Source organism: Vipera berus, assembly GCF_964194415.1.
Source record: "Vipera berus genome assembly, chromosome: 15".
Taxonomy (NCBI): Eukaryota; Metazoa; Chordata; class Lepidosauria; order Squamata; family Viperidae; genus Vipera; species Vipera berus.
Genome location: NC_138218.1, coordinates 6,713,008 through 6,734,811, shown reverse-complemented (window position 1 = coordinate 6,734,811; position 21,804 = coordinate 6,713,008). Strand labels below are relative to the sequence as shown.

The following is a 21,804-nucleotide window of genomic DNA, read 5'->3' as shown; positions in this document are numbered from 1 at the left end:
TTTCTCCTTAATTCCAGGTTGCTTCTCTCCTTGATTAGTTTCCATCCATTGACAGGAAGAGACCAGTAACACCATTTATTCAAGTGATAAAAATCAGCGGTTCTTAGTTGCGACAACCAAGCTCAGAGAGCATCAAGGACTCACCCCCCATTTCAAACTTGAGCTACAGATATTCCCCTTTATTGATTAAAAAAAATAATCAGCTCCACGTCTAATGACAAATCCTCGGGATGAGGCAGAGGAACAAAAGCCTCCTTCACAGGAGAAGATGACTTCAGAAAGTTTAAAAGTTTAAAAACCTTGACTAGCGGCTCTCTCTACATGTCAACGTTTTGTTGGATATCCTTTCCCCCCCCCTCTTTTTTTTCCCTTTCCCCTCTTAGCTGACAGGCACGTAACTCAGTTCAGGGCTGCCTACAGAAGATTCTTCAAGATTCAAATGGCAGCGACATTACCCAAAACTAGTCATGCACAAGAAAGAAAGAAAGAAAAATGTCTATTTTGGCATCAGTGGCAGTCTCAAAACGTTGAGTGGAAGCAATTTGATTTCTGATGAGTAATGGGAAGCCACCTTGCCTCTCGGAGAAGAACAGAGGAAAGAACCCCCTACAGCAAGATAATAAAATAAACAATAAACAAATATGTTGCCATCAACGTGCAGCTGTCTATTTTGACATGTTGAGAAGCTCAAAACCCCACTTCCACAGCGGAGGCATTTCTCGAAGAGCTATGCTTAACCGCGCATAACGAACAGGGGAAGTAAACGGGGCTAGAGATATAAACTTTTAAGAGGAGCTGTGATGGCAGAAGTATTAACGGTGATGCTTAGGATGTAAAGTCGACGCAGAGGTTTGCTTCCATTTTGCTCCTATCGACTAAAATACCTGACGGGGGAGGAGGAGGAAGAGGAGGAGGAGGAATAGGAAGTCCTTGGTAATCACTAAGCTTGGTTGTTTTCTTGCAGATGTTTCATTACCCAAGTAGGTAACATCATCAGTGCTGGAAGAGGAGGAGGAGGAGGAGAAGGAGGAGGAGGAGGAATAGGAAGTCCTTGGTAATCACTAAGCTTGGTTGTTTTCTTGCAGATGTTTCATTACCCAAGTAGGTAACATTATCACTGCTGGAAGAGGAGGAGGAGGAGGAGGAGGAGGAGGAGGAGGAGGAGGAGGAGGAGGAGGAATAGGAAGTCCTTGGTAATCACTAAGCTTCGTTGTTTTCTTGCAAATGTTTCATTACCCAAGTAGGTAAGATCATCAGTGCTGGAAGAGGAGGAGGAGGAGGAGGAGGAGGAGGAGGAGGAGGAGGAGGACTAGGAAGTCCTTGGTAATCACTAAGCTTGGTTGTTTTCTTGCAGATGTTTCATTACCCAAGTAGGTAACATCATCAGTGCTGGAAGAGGAGGAGGAGGAGGAGGAGGAGGAGGACTAGGAAGTCCTTGGTAATCACTAAGCTTGGTTGTTTTCTTGCAGATGTTTCATTACCCAAGTAGGTAACATCATCAGTGCTGGAAGAGGAGGAGGAGGAGGAGGAGGAGGAGGAGGAGGAGGAGCAGGAGCAGGAGCAGGAGGAGGAATAGGAAGTCCTTGGTAATCACTAAGCTTGGTTGTTTTCTTGCAAATGTTTCATTACCCAAGTAGGTAAGATCATCAGTGCTGGAAGAGGAGGAGGAGGAGGAGGAGGAGGAGGACTAGGAAGTCCTTGGTAATCACTAAGCTTGGTTGTTTTCTTGCAGATGTTTCCTTACCCAAGTAGGTAACATCATCAGTGCTGGAAGAGGAGGAGGAGGAGGAGGAGGAGGAGGAGGAGGAGGAGGAGGAGGAGGAGGAGGAGGAAGAGGAATAGGAAGTCCTTGGTAATCACTAAGCTTGGTTGTTTTCTTGCAAATGTTTCATTACCCAAGTAGGTAAGATCATCAGTGCTGGAAGAGGAGGAGGAGGAGGAGGAGGAGGAGGAGGAGGAGGAGGACTAGGAAGTCCTTGGTAATCACTAAGCTTGGTTGTTTTCTTGCAGATGTTTCATTACCCAAGTAGGTAACATTATCACTGCTGGAAGAGGAGGAGGAAGAGGAAAAAGAAGACTGTGGGATTCTTGCTGCTCTCTGAGCTTGGTGGTTTTCTTGCAGACATTTCATTACCCAACTAGCTAACATCATTAGTGCTAGAAAGGTGTGGGGTTTGCAAAGAAGAGGAGGAGGAGGAGGAGGAGACGATTAGGGGGCTTCCTCCTCAGTGTTAATTATCATGATTTATCATGATAATTTATCACATGGTGGCTCAGTAGGTTAGGACGCTGAGCTTGTCGATCAGAAGGTCGGCAGTTTGGCGGGTCGAATCCCGAGTGCCGCGTAGCAGAGTGAGCGCTGTACTCGTCCCAGTTTCTGCCAACCTAGCAGTTCGAAAACACGTAAAAATGCAAGTAGAAAAATAGGGACCACCATGGTGGGAAGGTAACAGCGTTCCGTCCGCCTTTGGCGTCTAGTCATGCCGGCCACATGACCACGGAGACGTCCTCGGACAAGCGCTGGCTCTCCGGCTTTGAAACGGAGATGAGCACCGGCCCCTAGAGTCGGAAACGACTAGCACGCATGTGCGGGGGAACCTTAACCTTTACCTTATCATTATTAGAATCGGGGACAAAGAATGCAAGCAAAATAACAGACGTTTGAATAATATTGCCAAAGCAGAGAGATTTGATGTGACTTTTGCAGGCTTCTCTCCTGGATAGTTCCAGAAGCAGGGAAGGGATATCCCACCCTGCTGGCAGACTTAGGGGCCTGGGCCAAGGGTGGTCTTGCTTTTTTTCTGTAGCAGTTCCAACTTTGCTTTTCTGCATTGCCGGCGGCTACGTCTTCCCCCGACGCAAACCCACCACAAAGGCAGGCTTTCTCCTTTCTTTTCTACTCTCCTTCCCACTTTTCCTTCATCTCTACACAACTACAATGACTATTTCTCAGAGGATGCGCATTCTGTATGGCAGGCGCATTTTCCCCGGATAAGATTTTCTCAACAGATATTTTCAAAAGATAAAGTCTCCCTGGGGCAGACGCTCCACCCCCACGGGCTGGGTCTATTACAGCCAGAATTTCCAAATAACATCTTATTTCACCCACCTACTTGACTCACTCCGTTTCTTTCCCAGTGACCTTTCTCTCTCTCCCCCTCTCCATATCAAGTGGGTCTGTTGGGAGACACGCTCTCTCTCACACACAACACATAAAACAAGATGGGTGCTTTATCAGACCACGAAGGAAGGAAGGATAGAGGGAAGGAAGGAAGGAAGGAAGGAAGGAAGGAAGGAAGGAAGGGAGGGAGGGAGGGAGGAAGGGAGGGAGGAAGGAAAGGAGGGAGGGAGAGAGGAAGGAAGGAAGGAAGGAAGGGAGGGAGGGAGGGAGGAAGGAAGGAAGGAAGGAAAGGAAAGAGGAAGGAAGAGGGAAGGAGGAAGGAAGGAAGGAAGGAAGGAAGGAAGGGAGGAAGGAAGGAAAGGAAAGAGGAAGGAAGAGGGAAGGAGGAAGGAAGGAAGGAAGGGAGGAAAGAAAGGAGGGAGGGAGGGAGGAAGGAAGGAAAGGAAAGGAAAGAGGAAGGAAGAGGGAAGGAGGAAGGAAGGAAGAGGGAGGGAGGAAGGGAGGGGAAACAGGAAGGAAGGAAGAGAGAGAAGGAAGAGGAAGAACAAAGAGAGAGAAGGAAGACAGGGAGGGAGGGAAGGAGGGAGGGAGGAAAGAAGAGAGGGAGGGAGGGAGGAAGGGAAAAAAAAGAAAGATAAAGAAAGGGAGGGAGGGAGGGAGGGAGGGAGGGAGAAAAGAAAGAAGGCAAGATAGAGGTTGACTAAGTGACCACAGAAGAGATAACCTTTGACAGTGATGTTACTCATAAGTAACATAGCATTGCTTGGAACGGCTCAAAAACAAGCCCACCATTGACTCTTTGACCTTGACTTAAAACCAAGGTACCCCCTGGAATTTTACCAAATTGACACAGCCTCCCTTCCCCACCAGTTGTTATGCATAACACATTTAAAGTCTCTAGCCAACAAATATTCCTACAACATTTGTTCATAACCCATGTTCCACGCCCCCCGCCCAGGCCTGGCAGCTGGCTGAGAAAATGTCTTTCAGGATTGCATCACCATCCTGCTAGATCAGGGATCTTCAAACTTGGCCCTTTTATGACTGGTGGACTTCAGCTCCCAGAATTCCTCAGCCGGGCACGCTGGCTGAGCAATTCTGGGAGTTGAAGTCCACAAGTCATAAAAGGGCCAAGTTTGAAGACCCCTGTGCTAGATGATCATTGGACTATCCATTGGACTATCTGTTCTGCACCCTTGTCTCGCCATTCCATCCTCTTTCTCCTCCCTCCTTCACGTTCATCTCTCTTTTTCAGCTTTCCAAACCAATGTTTATCTCGCAGGACTCTTCCCAGCTTCACAAACCCTCCATCGACAAAGTACACCTCCTTCTCTCCTCTAACCTCAGAAGCTTTCCTTCACTACGCCAAGGTCTCCACCTGGCTGACATCGCTTCAGTCCACACCGCTTCTATAACATCCCTGTCTTGTTCCTATAGTTCCAAAGCTTTCAACCCCCCCCTCCCCAATCTTGGGATCAATTTGGGAGACAATTCTGTCATGGTGGGTGCCCACTGATTATTTAAAACCCTGTCAAAGAAACCACTTCTCCATCCTTTGCAGAACGTCGAGGATGAACCTTTCCACAGCTTTCTCTTCTTGACTTGTTAGAAGCTGAACTTCCATGCCTGCTCCTGCTGAACTTTGAAACGTGGCGAGGAGCTTTCAATTCACACGTTTTCAACAGGGTCGGAGTCTAGAAATATCGGAGTCCTATGATCCGATGCCACTTCTGTCCGCCCGGCTTCCGATCCTGTTTGTCCAACCGCCATGAATAGGTCCCTGGCAACGATCACACTTGCTCTCAACATTTTACAGCCAGCTGGTGCCTCAAAGTGGAGTTCCACGAAGCAAAACATATGGGAAGCCATCTTTGGGGCCACCGCCGAAAATGACGCGGCCCAAATGTGTGGATGGAGAAACCTCGACAGGTCGAAACTGAATAGCATCCATCATTTGGAGGAAGGGGAGTGTAAATAAACGTTTTGATATTTACACCGTTGTGAAAAATGCACTCTGCAAAGGTGTCGCCCTCAAGGCCGTTTGCCGGGGCAAACATTGGAAAGAGTAAGAGAGCTAGCGGATCACCAAATGATTTCCTTGATCATCAGAACATTGGTCAGCATAAATCTAAACACCCCCCCCCTCCCAAAAAAAATCAATTATCAAGTGAGGTTTGGCCGAACTTTGGGAGGTAAACAAAAAACAAAGTAGCACATGCGAAATGGTCCCCCAGGGATTAGGACATAGTTTAATATTTAAATTTTTAATTCCATGAAAAATGGCATGCTAGAAACCCTAAATATGAAAAGCTGATGTCAGCCTTATTTTGTCTTCCTTTTCCTTTTTTTCATTCCTGCTCCTCCTCCTCCTCCCTGCTTCCAGCACTGATGAAGTTACCTAGCTGGGTCATGAAATGTCTGCAAGGAAACGAGTTCAAAGGATACTAAGGACCACACAGTCCATCCTCTTCCTCTTCCTCCAGCAATGATGATGCTACCTTCTTGGGTTAATGAAACATTTGCAAGAAAACAACAAAGCTTAGTGAGTACCAAGGACTCCCTAGTTGTCCTCGTCCTCCTCCTCCTCTCCACAAACCCCTCTCCCTTCTAGCACTGATGATGTTCCCTAGTTGGGTAATGAAATGTCTGCAAGAAAACATCCAAGCTCAGAGAGCACCAAGGACCCTACAATCCTCCTCCTCCTCCTCCTCTTCTTCTTCTCCTTCTCCTCCTCCTCCTCCTTCCTGAAAAATCCACTCCCTTCTAGCACTGATGATGTTCCCTAGTTGGGTAATGAAACGTCTGCAAGAAAATCACCAAGCTCAGAGAGCAGTGGGGACCCCACAGTTCTCCTCCTCCTCCTCCTCCTCCCTCTCTTCTTCTTCTTCTTCTTCTTCTTCTCCTCTTCCTCCTCCTTTCTCCTTCTCCTTCTTCGTCATTGGGGTACACAGAAGGAGCCTCCTCGAAGATTGTGGAGCAATATTTCAAACCACAATCGGGCGTACCCTGGGCAACGGCAACCTTGTTTGCCGGCTAATCCTTCTCACACTTGTCTATCAGACATGATTTCTTTTTTCTCGCCTTTTTGGGTGCCAGTCAGGACTATATTGCAAATGGCTTTGATCATCTTCTTCTTCTTCTTCTTCTTCTTCTTCTTCTTCTTCTTCTTCTTCTTCTTCTTCTTCTTCTTCTTCTTCTTCTTCTTCTTCTTCTTCTTCTTCTTCTTCATCTTCTTCTTCTTCATCATCTTCTTCTCCTCCTCCTCCTCCTTTCTGTCTTTCTCTCTGTCTCTGTCTCTCTGTCTATCTCTCTCTCTCTCTCTCTCTCTCTGTGTGTGTGTGTATGTGTATGGCACATACTGGAACTTTCATTACTTGAAAGTTCTTTTAGGCTGAAGTGCAGAGGATAAACATCTTAAGTAAAAATCAAGAAACCTGTAATTGATTTCACCTTTTTGATGGTGCCTCTCTGTCTGCTGCAGATCTGCTGCGGAGAAAGGACTGTCTCCAGGAATAACCGTTAGCAGCCTTTCCCAAAACGGGGCCCTGTGGTTACTGCTGACGTAGAGCAATTTTTGTCTCTATCCTTCTAAGCAAGGATGGTGGAAATTTTTGGACGACATTAAGCGGGGATCCAAAGATTGGGGAAAATTGCCACTGGGCTAAATTTAGTTAGGACACGATAAAAAGCAAACCTGCCAAGCAGCAGGGAGATCAGAAAATCCAGGCAGTTCGAATGAATATAAGGATTTATTGCAAGCTGAAGCTCTTGACAAGAATCTGATGGGCACCGCAAATTGGCGGTAAATAAGAGTCAAGGGACGCGGTGGCTCAGTGGGTTAGGACGCTGAACTTGTCGATCGGAAGGTCAGCAGTTTGGCCGGTCGAATCCCGAGTGCCGCGTAGCAGAGTGAGCGCCTGTTACTCGTCCCAGCTTCTGCCCACCTAGCAGTTCGAAAGCACGTAAAAATGCAAGTAGAAAAATAGGGACCACTCCGGTGGGAAGGTAACAGTGCTCCGTGCGTCTTTGGCATCTAGTCATGCCGGCCACAGGACCACGGAGACGTCCTCGGACAAGCGCTGGCTCTTCGGCTATGAAACGGAGATGAGCACCGGCCCCTAGAGTCGGAAACGACTAGCACGCATGTGCGGGGGAACCTCAATGGGATCTCTTGTGGGCGCGAAGGGAGTTGAGACTGATGACATGTTTGACCTCTCCTTCGGGCTGAGTCTAGTCGTCTCCCACAAAGCCATATTAAGAATAGAATAAAACAATGTTGGAAGGGACCGGTGAAGGAAAACATCTTCATCAGGGTCCAGTCCAAGCCGGGAATAAACAACATGGAGACTGCTGTAGAAAGAAGGTTGTAGTTTAATTGAAGAGGAGAGCCAGACAGAAAGATGGCTCTGGAAAAACTGACCATGAGGAGCTTTTTATACCTTCTTGGGCTTTTGTGTTTGGAGTGGTTCTTCCTGTTCCTGTGGCATGAATTTTGACCTGAGCTTTTGATCATGTCCTTTTGGGATTTTGACAGTAGTGGGTTAATCGTATTATGTCCTAAAGGCCATGTCTTTAGAGCTTGGATGGGGTATGTAGGTTTTAGAAGTCTTTGTCTTTCTAATCTCATCAGCTCTAAGCTTCCTGGCTCCAGTCTTTCTGAAAGGATTATCACATCTGCATTTCTACAGACCTGGTTTCTGCTTGGGGCAGAGAAGAGACTTCGGGGGGGGGGGTTCTTTCCTTTGGGGAAATATAATATTCTGCCTTTTAATATTTCCCAAAATATTTCTTTCTTGGGGGGGGTGCTGTCCTCCTACGGGGCCTTGGAGGTCTTCTAGTCCAACCCCCTGCTCAGGCAAGAAACCCTATACCATTTCAGACAAATGGCTGTCCAAACTCTTCTTAAAAACCTCCAGGGATGGAGCACCCACCACTTCTGGAGGCAAGTTGTTCCACTGGTTAATTGTTCCCACTGTCAGGAAATTTCTCCTTCGTTCCAGGTTGCTTCTCTCCATCATTAGTTTCCATCCATTGCTTTTTGTCCTGCCTTCAGGTGCCTTGGAGAAAAGGCTGACTCCCTCTTTAATTAAGGAGAGCTTCTTCTTCATCATCCAAGCAAATCTTAGAGGCGCCAGCTACTTCTAGCACAGCCCTCATAGTCTTCACTTATCCGATGCATATACAATGGCAATTTACAGAAAGGAAGCAGGGGATGTGCTTTCAGCAACTTTGTTTGATCTCATGACTCAAATCATTCCTATTCCCCCCCCCAATAGTTCTCTCTGTCGGTTCAAGTGTTCTCTCAGCTTCCGCCCTCCCTCCCCCCGCCATCCCCCAGGACAATTCATGTTCTCCCCACTTGCATATTCTAAGCAAGATTAGAAAATCTGTGCTATTCTTATCGGTTAAAGATAGGAAGTTCTGCAAGAAAGGAAATCTTCATCTCTCTCATTAGGAGGCTGAATTAATTATCTTGACAAACCTTCTTTGCATACTGAGGATGTTCCCAAGGCAATCAAACATATGAGTGGTAGGCATAAGGCAGCGAATAAACTGTCTCAGAAAATGTCCCAAAGGTGCTTTTTCAAGAGGCGACTGGACTTGCTTTGTGTTTTTCCTTGAAGACGTTTCGCTTCTCATCCAAGTAGCTTCTTCCATTGAGACTTCTTCAGTCAGCCTTCTCGTCAACCCCCTGCGCAAGCGTCATGGATATTTCTCTTCCTTGTTTAGATCATTCTTCACCGCCATTCTTCACATCACCGTGATATCAGAATAAAACAGAACAGAACAACAGAGTTGGAAGGGAGCTTGGAGGTCTTCTAGTCCAACCCCCTGATCAGGCAGGAAACCCTCTACCATTCCAGACAGCTGGCTGTCCAGTCTCTTCTTGAAAGACGCCGTTGATGGAGCACCCCCAACTTCTGAAGCCAAGTCGTTCCGCCAGTTCATTGTTCTCACTGTCAGGAAATTTCTCCTTAGTTCCAGGTTGCTTCTTTCCTTGATTAGTTTCCATCCGTTGCTTCTTGTCTGGCCTCTGATTGGTGACCTCTGATGCGAAATAATCCTGTGTCTCATAAGCAAATAAACTGATGGTGGGGAATTGGGACCTACAAGTAATGAAATGCAGTTCACGTAATTGTTCTAACTGTCAAGGAAAAAAATAATAATTCCTGACAATTAGAACAATTAACCAGTGGAACAACTTGCCACCAGATGTTGTGAATGCTCCAACATTGAAAGTTTTTAAGAAGAGACTGGACAGCCATTTGTCTGAAGTGGTATAGGTTCTCCTGCTTGAGCAGGGGGCTGGACTAGAAGACTTCCAAGATCCCTTCCAGCTCAATTCCATTCCATTCCATATTCTATTCTATTCTATTCTATTCTATTCTATTCTATTCTATTCTATTCTATTCTATTCTATTCTATTCTATTCTATTCTATTCTATTCTATTCTACATTCCCTCTTATATTCTATTCCATTCCATTCCATTCCATTTTCTATTCTATTCTATTCTATTCTATTCTATTCTATTCTATTCTATTCTATTCTATTCTATTCTATTCTATTCTATTCTATTCTATTCTATTCCATTCCATATTCTATTCTATTCCATTCCATTCCATTCCATTCCATATTCTATTCTATTCTATTCTATTCTATTCTATTCTATTCTATTCTATTCTATTCTATTCTATTCTATTCTATTCCATTCCATTCCATTCCATTCCATATTCTATTCTATTCTATTCTATTCTATTCTATTCTATTCTATTCTATTCTATTCTATTCTATTCTATTCTATTCTATTCTATTCTATTCTATTCTACATTCCCTTTTATATTCTATTCCATTCCATTCCATTCCATATTCTATTCTATTCTATTCCATTCCATTCCATATTCTATTCTATTCTGTTCTGTTCTATTCTATTCTATTCTATTCTATTCTATTCTATTCTATTCTATTCTATTCTATTCTATTCTATTCTATTCTATTCTATTCTATTCTATTCTATTCTATTCTATTCTATTCTACATTCCCTTCTATATTCTATTCCATTCCATTCCATTCCATATTTTCTATTCTATTCTATTCTATTCTATTCTATTCTATTCTATTCTATTCTATTCTATTCTATTCTATTCTATTCTATTCTATTCTATTCTATTCTATTCTATTCTATTCTATCCTATCCTATCCTATCCTATCCTATCCTATCCTATCCTATCCTATCCTATTCTATTCTACATTGCTGTATGTATTTATGCACTATTTTTCTGTCCTTGCATACGATTTTCCTGCTTTCAGGATTTCTAATGTTTTCAAGCCTGTTGCTCTTGTCTCGCCTGGACGCCCCCAAAGCCCTTTATCTCCTTACTTCCCACAATTGCAGGGACATGAAAGAAAGATCTCCCATTCCTACTGATGTATTATGCAAGGAGTCCACAAAAGTTTTTTTTTCTCCAGAACTTCAGAGAATACAAAATACAAATACAGAAAGAACAATTCATTCTTCAAACAGCCACAGCAGCAGGTAGTCTGGGCAAAGAGAAAGTGAGACCCCAAATTGTCAAACTGACTCAAGCTTTCTCACAGAAATCACACATCTCCTTATGTTCAACTTGATCGGTTGCCAGTTGTCTTCTGAGCCCCAGATCAGGGTGCTAACAACGGCCTATAAAGTCTTACGTGTCTCATTCAGCCAGTCATATATTGTCCTGGTATAATGTCAGATACGGTTGTGTACATAATTGCTTACTTCCGTACCTTCTACCAAGCATCCTATGATTACGAATAGGGCATTTTTTTGTTGTTTTTTTTTTAAAATAGGGCATAAGAGTGCACAAGCCATCTTCCCACCAGCTTTACAAAGTCCTGTCTCCAATATATATTTTTTTATTTTTTATTTTTATTTTAATTCCATTTATATCCCGCCCTTCTCCGAAGACTCAGGGCGGTTTACAAGCTTAGCAGTAGCCTTCATTCTATGTATATGCCTGCTTATTAGGGCTTTCGCACACACCCCCAAGCGGCATTATTACAAAGTCAGCTTAATTGCCCCCAACAATCTGGGTCCTCATTTTACCTACCTCGGAAGGATGGAAGGCTGAGTCAACCTTGAGCCTGGTGGGACTCGAACCTGCACTAATTGCAGGCAGCTGGTGTTACTTAAGGAGGCATTAGCCCACTGCTCCACCAAGGCTCTCTCTCTCTCTATATATATACAGTATATCCAGAAAAAAAAAAGCCTGTGGCTTGCTTTATGCTAGTCACGTAGCTTTGACGCTAAGGTTTACCTCTGAGGCTCTCCATTGGAAACGACACAATTCTAATGTGTCGTGTCCATGTTCCCTATCAATGAGAGCTCCAGGGAAATTGCCACGGAAGAAAAAAAAAGAAAAAAAACCCAAACAAGCACGCTATGCAAATTAGCAATTGGATGTAACAGCAGGCGGGCAACGGAAGAAAGCTTTTTTTTTTGGGGGGGGGGTCCAAAGAAGCCGAAGAGAGCTGAAAGGAAAGGGGGAAGAAGTCTCAAGTGGAAAGGCAGGATCGGAAGCACAAGCAGTGGGCTGGAGAGGATGAATAAATGAACTTTCTCGGCAGTGCAGTAATGCTCCTGCCTTGCAACTTCCCCCCAAAACGCCTCCTACAAAATCTCCAGGATTTTTGCCCCAACCGATTTGGCGCTTTAAGCGAGATTATTTACGTGAAGAAAAATGGTTCAAGCGCGTTGCATTGTTTCGGGAGGAGGAAATCTATCTGGGCTGGTGGGCCCATTCTTGAGCGAGCAAAAAAAGAAAAAAAATGGCGGAGAAGAAGACCGTCGTGTTGATGGCCCTCAAGGCTCCCTTGCTTCCCTTTGAATCCCCCCCCCTCTTCAGATAAGAAAAAAGGTCTTGGTAGCACCCATCTCTTCTTTTGTACCTTCCAAGAAAGCCTTGGAGACAAACGTGGGCCCCGGAGACATTCCAGCAGGCAAAGATGATGGGGGAGAAGCAAAACTTGCATTTGGGGCAGCCGAGTTTCTTCTTTTTGTTGTTGTTGTTGTTGTTGATTTCAAAGGATTTAAAAATACTCATCGGCTGCAAAGGAGGTGTTCTGTGGGGTCCTTGGTGCTCTCTGAGCTTGGTGGTTTTCTTGCAGATATTTCATTACCCAGCTGTGTAACAACTTCAGTGCTAGAAAGGAGTAGGGTTTGAAGAGAGGAGGAGGAGGACGATGACTGTGGGGTCCTTGGTGCTCTCTGAGCTTGGTGGCTTTCTTGCAGACATTTCATTACCCAACTAGGTAACATCATCAGTGCTAGAAGGGAGGTATTTACCAGTAACTGTGGATTGCCCAGAGTTGCTGGGAGCCAGTCCACTTGCAAATGTAATAAATGAATTTAATTTTTTTTAAAAAAAAAACTCCTTGAGCCCTGGATTAGAATGGTTCTTGATTTGCTCCTGTGAGATTGCTCCTGTTGGTATTAATTACATTTATAAGCCACCACAATAAAACGTCTCTCTCCATACCCAGTGTACACTCCCCATCAAATCACCCTGCCAAGCGTTGCCGTTTATTAACGCGCAAAGCCTGCAAATTAGCGCGCGAACATCCCACAGAAAAATGGGAAATAAACGCAGCCATTTTTGCATGACACCACATTTTTTTTCTCCCCCGAGTTAAGTAAATATCTTCTATCTGCTCTTACAAATGTCTTGATTCTTTCTATTTTGGGAGCAGAAAGGGGTTATGTGCCATGAAATGGCTTTTTTATTTTTAAAATAAAAACTCCTGTGAAATAAGTAATTTTAAACCCTAAGGGAAGGGGGGGGAAACGTCTCTCCTTACCCTTTCATTATAATTATAATTAAATCAGCCTTAACTGTTATTTAGTCAGCCAATTACAACTTAAGGGAAAAGGCTGTTTTCTCAGAGACAAGACTCTTTCCCATCGTGCAGTTTTCCAGAAATCCTACTCTATTGGTTTTGAGTTTGCTTTATTATCATTTCTTCCCTGACCAAGGGAATAGATGGATGGGTCCACCTATTCTCCAAAGCAAATGAAGGCAGGACAAGAAGCAACGGATGGAAGAGAGACAACCTGGAATGAAGGAGGAATTTCCTGACAGTGAGAACAACCAATCAATGGAATGGTTTCCTCCAGAAGTGGTGGGTGCTCCATCACTGGAGGTTTTTAAGAAGAGACTGGATGGCCGTTTGTCTGAAATGGTATAGAGTTTCCTGCTTGAGCAAGGGGATTGGACTAGAAGACCTCTGAGGACCCTTCCAGGCCTATGATTCTATGTTCTAAAAAGTGAGACGGAGAAGATTGATAACTTTGGACACTCCTGACACATCATAAGGAATAGACAGAAACATGGAGGAAGCAGGAAAGACTTCAAGACTGGATCTGCTTTCCGTTACAATCTTGAGTTGGCAGTGGAAGAGTTGACTATCAAAGGCTCAACTGAAAGCTCTCCAGGGGTTTTGAGGATCAAGAAGCCAGCAAAGCCAAACTCGTCTCCAGATGTGAGCAACAATTTAAAACCTAGAGTTAAAAAAAAATCAAACCCCTTTCCATGATAATTCTCAAGAGACTTCTTGACACCTGTGGATTTCTGTGTCTTTAGGAGATAAGCTGTCAACCCGCCCCAAGGTTGAGAAGACTTTGTTAATCCAGAACATTTCATTACATCTTCTACCAGTCTGAAAACTCTCTCCGAGGCTGGTTCCCTTCTTAGCATTGGCCATAAACGTTCACCAGGGAGTTGAAAATTGTGGCATTTTCACCATGGTGGCGCAGTGGTTAAAGTGCAGTATTGCAGGCAAACTCTGCCTACAGCCTGGTGTTCGATCCTAACCGGCTCAAGGTTGACTCAGCCTTCCATCCTTCCGAGGTTGGGAAAAGGAGGACCCAGATGGTTGGGGGCAACATGCCGACTCTGTAAACCGCTTAGAGAGAGGGCTGTAAAGCACTGTGAAGTGGTATATAAGTCTAAGGGCTATTGCTATTTATAGGCATATCTGCATAATACACGCACAAGTGAAGTGAGATACCCTCTCAAAATACAATTAGAAACAAACCAACAAAAAAACACCCTGCAAAAACATTACACCCTAAAATGTAGTAAGATGATAGTAGAGTGATACAGCGTTTGAGTTTAAGGGCAACTCACCCGTGTGAACTTCCACCATCATAAGGAGAGTTCAGCCTCCTGTATCTTCATGTCAATTCACCAGATTGATTTGCTACATCAGATCCAATCAGGGTCCTTCAAATCAATTTGAAGATCTGAAGGACTTTTGCACATGCTTTTATCCAATCAAATCGATGCGTTCTGGCAGTTTGAATGGACTGTTCAAATCAATTTGTCAAACTGAATCTAATCTCGGTTGGAGCCACACACCCCCAGATAATATCCGAAAGATCAAATCAGTCAAATCACGACTAGATAGAATTACCTTTCTGAAATTCTACCTTGAATTTCCAGAAACCACAAAACACTTCCATGCAGGAAGAAGAGAAAAAAAATCAACCTTAGGGAATCACTGTATCTATGTGTAAGAGTCCCAAAATTTGAAAATAACGAAGAAACAGAATAACAAAGTTTGAAGGGACCTTGGAGGTCTTCTAGTCCAACCTCATTCCAGACAAATGACTGCCCAGTCCCTTCTTAAAAACTTCCAGTGATGGAGCATTCACAACTTCTGGAAGCAAGTCATTCCAATGGTTAATTGTTCTCACTATCAGGAAATTTCTCCTTAATTCCAGGTTGCTTCTCTCCTTGATTAGTTTCCACCCGTTGCTTCTTGTCCTGCCTTCAGGCACTTTGGAGAATAGATTGACCCCCTCTTCCTTGTGGCAGCCCCTGAGATATTGGCAGCCACCCCTAGTCCTTCTTTTCACTAAAGGTAAAAAGTAAAGGATCCCCCGCACATGCGTGCTAGTCGTTTCCGACTCTAGGGACCGGTGCTCATCTCTGTTTCAAAGCCGAAGAGCCAGCGCTTATCCGAGGATGTCTCCGTGGTCATGTGGCCGGCATGACTAGACGCCAAAGGCGCACGGAACGCCGTTACCTGTAGTGGTCCCTATTTTTCTACTTGCATTTTTACGTGCTTTCGAACTGCTAGGTTGGCAGAAGCTGGGACGAGTAACAGGTGCTCACTCTGTTACGCGGCACTCGGGATTCAATCCGCCAAACTGCCGACCTTCTGATCAACAAGCTCAGCGTCTTAACCCACTGAGCCACCGCGTCCCTACTCTTTTCACTAGACATACCTAATTCCTGCAACTGTTCTTCATATGTTTTAGCCTCCAGACATTTTATCGTCTTTGTTGCTATTTGCTGCACTCTTCCCAGAGTCTCGTCATTTTTTTATTTTTTATTTTTTTTTACATCGCGGCAAACAAAATGGGACGCCGCATTCCAAGCGTGGCCTTCCCAAGGCCTTATAAAGCGGCATGAACACCTCACGTGATCTTGATTCTGTCCCTCTGTGAATGCAGCCTGGGATCAAGCAACCAAAAATGTAAGTAAAGTTGCTTAAATGTAGAAGGTTAAAGAGCTAAAATAATTCCCAATCTCAGAATTTGTTTTGCATACAAGAACAGAACCCAGTTCTCCCACCCTCAAAATTAACTTCTAATTACCCCCTTATTGCTCTTCTTTTAGCGGCACGGCACATGTGTGTGCATAAAAGAGACTGTTTTTATTGCTGCATTACAGAAACGAGCGGATCAGAAATCCTTGCCAATCTTCCGCAAATCAGCCAGCTATACCTTTCCCCTCCTGCCCCCAACCATGCACCATACACAAGTCCTCATCAATCTTGTGTTTTAGAGGGAGGCATCCTTGTAAACTGGTTTTCCCGGTTGCAATGTATGGCTGTGAAAGTTGGACCATAAGAAAGGCTGAGCGCCAAAGAATTGAGGCCTTTGAGCTATGGTGCTGGAGGAGACTCCTGCGAGTCCCGTGGACTGCAAGGCCTTCAAACCGGTCGGTCCTAGAGGAGATCAACCCCGACTGCTCTTTAGAAGGCCAGATCCTGAAGCTGAAACTCAGATATACTTTGGCCACCTAATGAGAAGGAAGGACTCATTGGAGAAGAGCCTCATGCTGGGAAAGATGGAGGGCAAGAGAAGAAGGGGATGACAGAGAAGGAGGTGGCTGGATGGGGTCACTGAAGCAGTAGGCGTGAGCTTCAAGGGACTCCAGAAGATGGTAGAGGACAGGAAGGCCTGGAGGAACGTTGTCCATGGGGTTGCCATGGGTTGGACACGACTTCGCAACTAACAACAACAACAATCCTTGTAAAGCCAGCAATGCCGAAATTAGACTGTTGGGGTTAAGTGGAGGAGAACAGCAGCTCACAACTTTAGAAAACCCCTTGACAACCTCCTTTGATTCAAGAACACTGGGGGTTTTTTTTCCCTCCCTGGAGGTCACCTACAACAACGTTTTGATGGAACCATAAATATGGAAGGACTTTTATTGGCCTCCTTCAAGCAACAACTGCAATTCCCCAACTGTCCAACCTGTAATGTTTTGCGGTGTGACGGATAGCGATCTACTTCTTCTTTAAAAGTAGCTTATCCAAGGCACATTGTTTGAAAGGGGAGGCTACGTCTGATGTTCAGCTCAAATCTAAGTATCCTTCAACGTAGACCTATGGGCCCTCTCCCATTTGGGAGGCAATGGAGACATTATTGATCTACAACAGCCTTTCCGTAGCATCAATGATATACATGGGTGTCTTCAAAGCTCATGCTTTTTTATCTCCACTGTGTGTAAACAGGAAGGGAATCCCACTCCCCCCTAGCACTGATGGTGTGACCTAGTTTGGTAATGTAACATCTGCAAGAAAACTACCAAGCTCAGAGGAGGACCCCATAATCCTTCTCCTCCACTCTGCAAATCCAACTCCCTTCTAGTTTGGTAATGAAACATCTGCAAGGAAACTACGAAGCTTAGAGAAGGACCCCATAATCCTTCTCGCTTCCTTCTCCTTCTCCTCTTTCTCCTTCTCCTCCACTCTTCCCTCCCTTCTAGCACTGATGATGTGTCCTAGTTTGGTAATGAAACATCTCCAAGAAAACTACCAAGCTCAGAGACCACCAAGGACCCCACTGTATTTTCTACAGATCAGGCTTGTGTGTCCTGCTTATTCCAAAGAATCACACCACCAGCCCGCATCTCATGGGCCACCTCCTCTCCAGATTGCCATCTCGCGAGTACGATTACGTCCGCCGTTCCGTCCTACCTGTATATTTTATACCGGGTTGTAAATCCCTGACGATGTCTTTCCACAAAGGATAAGTAGCTCCGCGAATGGTGGAACGGCCCCCTGTCTGAAATAAGCCAGTCAAATTCCTTGGAGACATGTTGGTTGGTCACAGCAGGCTCCTGGTGGGAAGGGTGGACAGTTATATGGTCCCATATAAAGAGGAAGTAGAGAATCTCAGCAACCCTCCAGCTCATGCTTCTCGTTCTGCTTTTTCCCTCTCATTCTTGCGCCATTCCGTGGACTCCTGCAGAGGAAGAGAAGGAGCGGGAAAGAGGAGAGGGAGGGAGGGAAAGAGAGGAGCAGGGGCAGAAGGAGAGACGTTCAAGAGTTACAAAAGTGCAAGAACCGCCTCCTTGGATTTCCTACGAGAGACATTCGTTAAGTGGGGCTTGACCCCATCTGATGACCTTTCTTGACACACTTTTTAAGGGAGCCACTGCTGTGGATAAGTTAGTGACACATTTGTGAAGCGAACCTGGCTTCCCCATGGATTTTGCTTGTCTAAACGGTCACAAAAAGGGGGGATCACGTGATCCCGGGAGACACCGCAACGGTCATAAGTATGAGCCGGATGCCAAGCGTCTGAATTTGGATCAGGTGATCGCGGGGATGCTGCAAAGGCCGTCGGCGTGAAAAACGGTCACGTCCCTTTTTTACCCCCAGGGCCGTTGTAACTTTGAGCCGTCACTAAATGAACCATTCTTCAAGTCCAGGACTACGTCTAGTAGGCGTCTGTTTAGAACTGCCTTTAAAACACAACTTGTCGTTCAAACTGGGGGGGGGGAAATAAATAAATCCCAAGGTGTAAAGTCCCTGGCCCTCACTTAAATTTGAGATACCAAATCGGGCAACTCAAGTGGAGGCTTCTTGGGGAAGCCTTTAATTGATCAAATGAGACAGCTGGGTGGCAAGTAATCTGGAACGCTGGCAGAGTTACATCCAGAAGTGCCACACCAAACTTTGCTAGCCACAAAGAGCAACAAAGATGATTGGGGGACTGGAGGCTAAAACATATAGGGAACGGTTGCTGGAATTGGGTATGTGTAGTTTAATGAAGAGAAGGGTGAGGGGTGACATGACAGCAGTGTTCCAATATCTCAGGGGCTGCCCCAAAGAAGAGGGAGTCAACCTCTTCTCCAAAGCGCCTGAAAGCAGGACAAGAAGCAACGGATGGAAACTAGTCAAGGAGAGAAGCAACCTGGAACTAAGGAGAAACTTCCTGACAGTTAGAACAACTAACCAGTGGAACAACCTGCCTCCAGAAGCGGTGAATGCTCCAACACTGGAGGTTTTTAAGAAGAGACTGGCCAGCCATTTGCCTGAAATGGTATAGGGTTTCTTGCCTGAGCAGGGGGTTGGACTAGATGACCTTTGGCGGTGTCCCTTCCAACTTATTATTATTATTACTGCTTATTACTGCTAAAGCTTGTAAGCTGCCCTGAGTCTTCGGAGAAGGGCGGGATATAAATGGAATTAAAATAAAATAAAATAAAAATTATTATTATTATTATTATTATTATTATTATTATTATTATTATTATTATTATTATTTATGAAAATCAGACAACGGAGCCGATTACCTCGTAAGGAAGGCATCAATCATTCCTCTACACTCCCTTATTCCCTCCTTCAGTACATCCCATCCAGGTACGTGTTTTCCCACGCTTGCATGAAATTTGACCCCGACGCAAGCGCTGATAGCAACAGTTAGGCTAAACGATTCGTTTCTGTTCCAGTTACAGGACCCTTCATAGGTTTATAGAGACGCACGGAAGTTGGCGAGTAGACGAGACTCTTCCAAGAGCCCCATCCAAATTGTTACAGCTGGACTCACGTGGAAGTTTGACTTCACGCGCTTTTGAGTGACCCAAACTAGCTGTAAGTTAGCTCTGCATCCAAGCAATTAAGAAACAAAAGGCAATTCAACATTGTCAGAAGCGATTTAGGTAAATACGTTGAGTAATTAAGCCTATGATTTGTGGGCTGCCGCATCGGAACGGATGGATGGATGGTGTCACATAATTTTTTTTTAAAGCAAGTTAAGGAAGAAAGGAAGATGTGAAAAGTTACTCCCCGGAGGTCAGGATCTGTGATGCTCCAGTTGCGTCATCGCGGGACCTGGTTTCAGATCGAGCTAAGCAGCTGCAATCATGCCAGATCTCCTGAATTTATAAAATGGGAGGTTTTATCCTAAATCTCCCACTTTATAGATTGAGTGTTGGCACACGGCAGGAAAAAAGAGGATAGTAATTTATACTAAATATCTATTTATTTACTTATTCAACCTGTCTGCCACTCATCTCCTCTCATTTATTTCATGTATGCTTCACGAGGGGCTTATGATACAGTATTTTTGGATCATTGTTTAAGCGTTTTTGAGGAGTGCAGTTGTTGTACAAATATGGTTCTGAACGCAGCCCATAAATTCTTGAATAAATCAACCCATCGAATATACGTAGCTGAGGGTTGAACTCTAGGATCTTTAGTGCTCTTGGAGCTTGACTGTTTTCTTGCAGATGTTTCATGACCCAACTAGGTAACATCATCAGTGATGGGGGAGAAGAGGAGGAGGAGGAGGAGGAGAACTGTGGGGTCCTTGGTGCTCTCTGATCTTGTTGGTTTTCTTGCAGACGTTTCATGACCCAACTAGGGAACATCATCAGTGCTAGTAAGGAATACTCTCTTTCTATTTATTAGTGGCTTGTCCTGTCAGTGGGAATGTCCTTGGCGGTTCCTCACTCTCTTCTAGCAGTGGTGATGTTGCCTAGTTGGGTCATGAAATGTTTACAAGCAGACGGCCATGCTCAGTCTGTCATTGTCCTCCTCTTCCTCCTCCTCCATTCCACAAAACCCACTCACCTATAGCACTGACAGTGTTGCCTAGTTGGATAATGAAATGTCTGCAAGCAGATGACCAAGCTCAGAGGGGACGAAGGAGCCCATTTGTGCAGGAGACATAAATCCACCTACCTCCATGATCAGTGCCAATACAATTCTTGAATAATAACAACTGGATATGTGAACTAATGAACGCAAGACCCGGTGAACAGCTGGCGTGATCCAGCTGGAATATTTCCCTCCTGCGGTGATATTCTGCCTTTAAACCCAGAGACAGTGCTATTTTAAATCCGTTAAATGTCCCATTTCAAGTTTGTCTCCCTTCTGTTCAGGCCCACAAGAGACTTGCCGTCCACTTTACACTTTTTCCCCTTCACACCTCACAACAGCTTCTCAACATCTGTTCCCTTGCAAACAAGATGTTCTTTCACTTTTCTGGCCCCGTGCAGCCTATGTTCCTGCTACAGTTCGGGCTGTGGGGGGGGGGGGAGGAATCAAAACACTGCAAAACTCGTTAATGAAACAAACCACTTTGCACTTGTAAAAGTTCGCACATAATTAATCTGTGTGCAAGATTGATCAGCAGCATTCCGTTCTGTTTCCAAGCAGGAACAAGATAACAACAACAACAACAACAACTTGGAAAGAGTGCCACCTAAACATGGTGGAAAACTGTAAGTATCAAATTCCAGATCAAAAATAATAATGGAATGGAATGGAATGGAATGGAATGGAATGGAATGGAATGGAATAGAATAGAATAGAATAGAATAGAATAGAATAGAATAGAATAGAATAGAATAGAATAGAATAGAATAGAATAGAATAGAATAGAAGGGATCTTGGAGGTCATCTAATCCAACCCCTTGCTCAGGCAGGAAAACCTGAGACAAAATGACTGTTCAAAGTTACAACGGCATTGGAAAAAGTGATTTATGACCGATTTTCACTCTTAGGACTGTTGCAGCATCCTCATGGTCATGTGGTCAAAATTCAGACATTTGGCAACTGACTCCTATTTATGACAGTTGCAGGGAAGGAAGGAAGGAAGGAAGGAAGGAAGGAAGGAAGGAAGGAAGGAAGGAAGGAAGGAAGGAAGGAAGGAAGGAAGGAAGGAAGGAAGGAAAAATCTGTTATTCTATTCTAAGTCACATACTCAGCCTCCATTTCTACCCTACTCTCTTTTTAGGAGAAAGAAATTAAGAGTTTTGAGGAAAGAGAGAGAGAGAGAGAGAGAGAGAGAGAGAGAGAGAGAGAGAGAAGGTTCAACTAGAAAGCTCAGTCCATTGCAAGGAAACGTCCCGGTATCTTTTCATAAACCATGACTGACTTGGAATATCTGATTCTGTTCAGAGACTGGCCTGGGGGGCCAGGCCCAAAGACTGACTCAGGCGTTCCCAAATCCTTCAACCATGACAATTGACCAGGTGCTGAACAAATCCACCTGAATGCACACACCAACACAACAATGCGTTGTGCGCTGAAACCAACTCAACCCTAGAGATAGGTTAAAGCAGCAGGAATCCGTGGCACCAAAATTCAGGAAAAGCTTTGAAAGGGCATTATTTGA

The 21,804-nt window shown here is 44.7% G+C and overlaps 1 protein-coding gene across 1 annotated transcript in view; it reads right to left on the bottom strand.

The window, feature by feature from the left end:
* BRINP1 (BMP/retinoic acid inducible neural specific 1) overlaps positions 1-17,590 on the bottom strand; it is a gene marked incomplete at its 5' end in the record, with an annotated part of 43,159 nt that extends 25,569 nt beyond the window's left edge. Inside the window, one exon of the mRNA XM_081339810.1 lies at positions 17,373-17,590. Within this exon, the coding sequence (XP_081195936.1) occupies positions 17,373-17,590 (218 nt within the window). The remainder of the gene's footprint in view (positions 1-17,372) is intronic.
* Between the last annotated feature and the right edge of the window lie 4,214 nt (positions 17,591-21,804).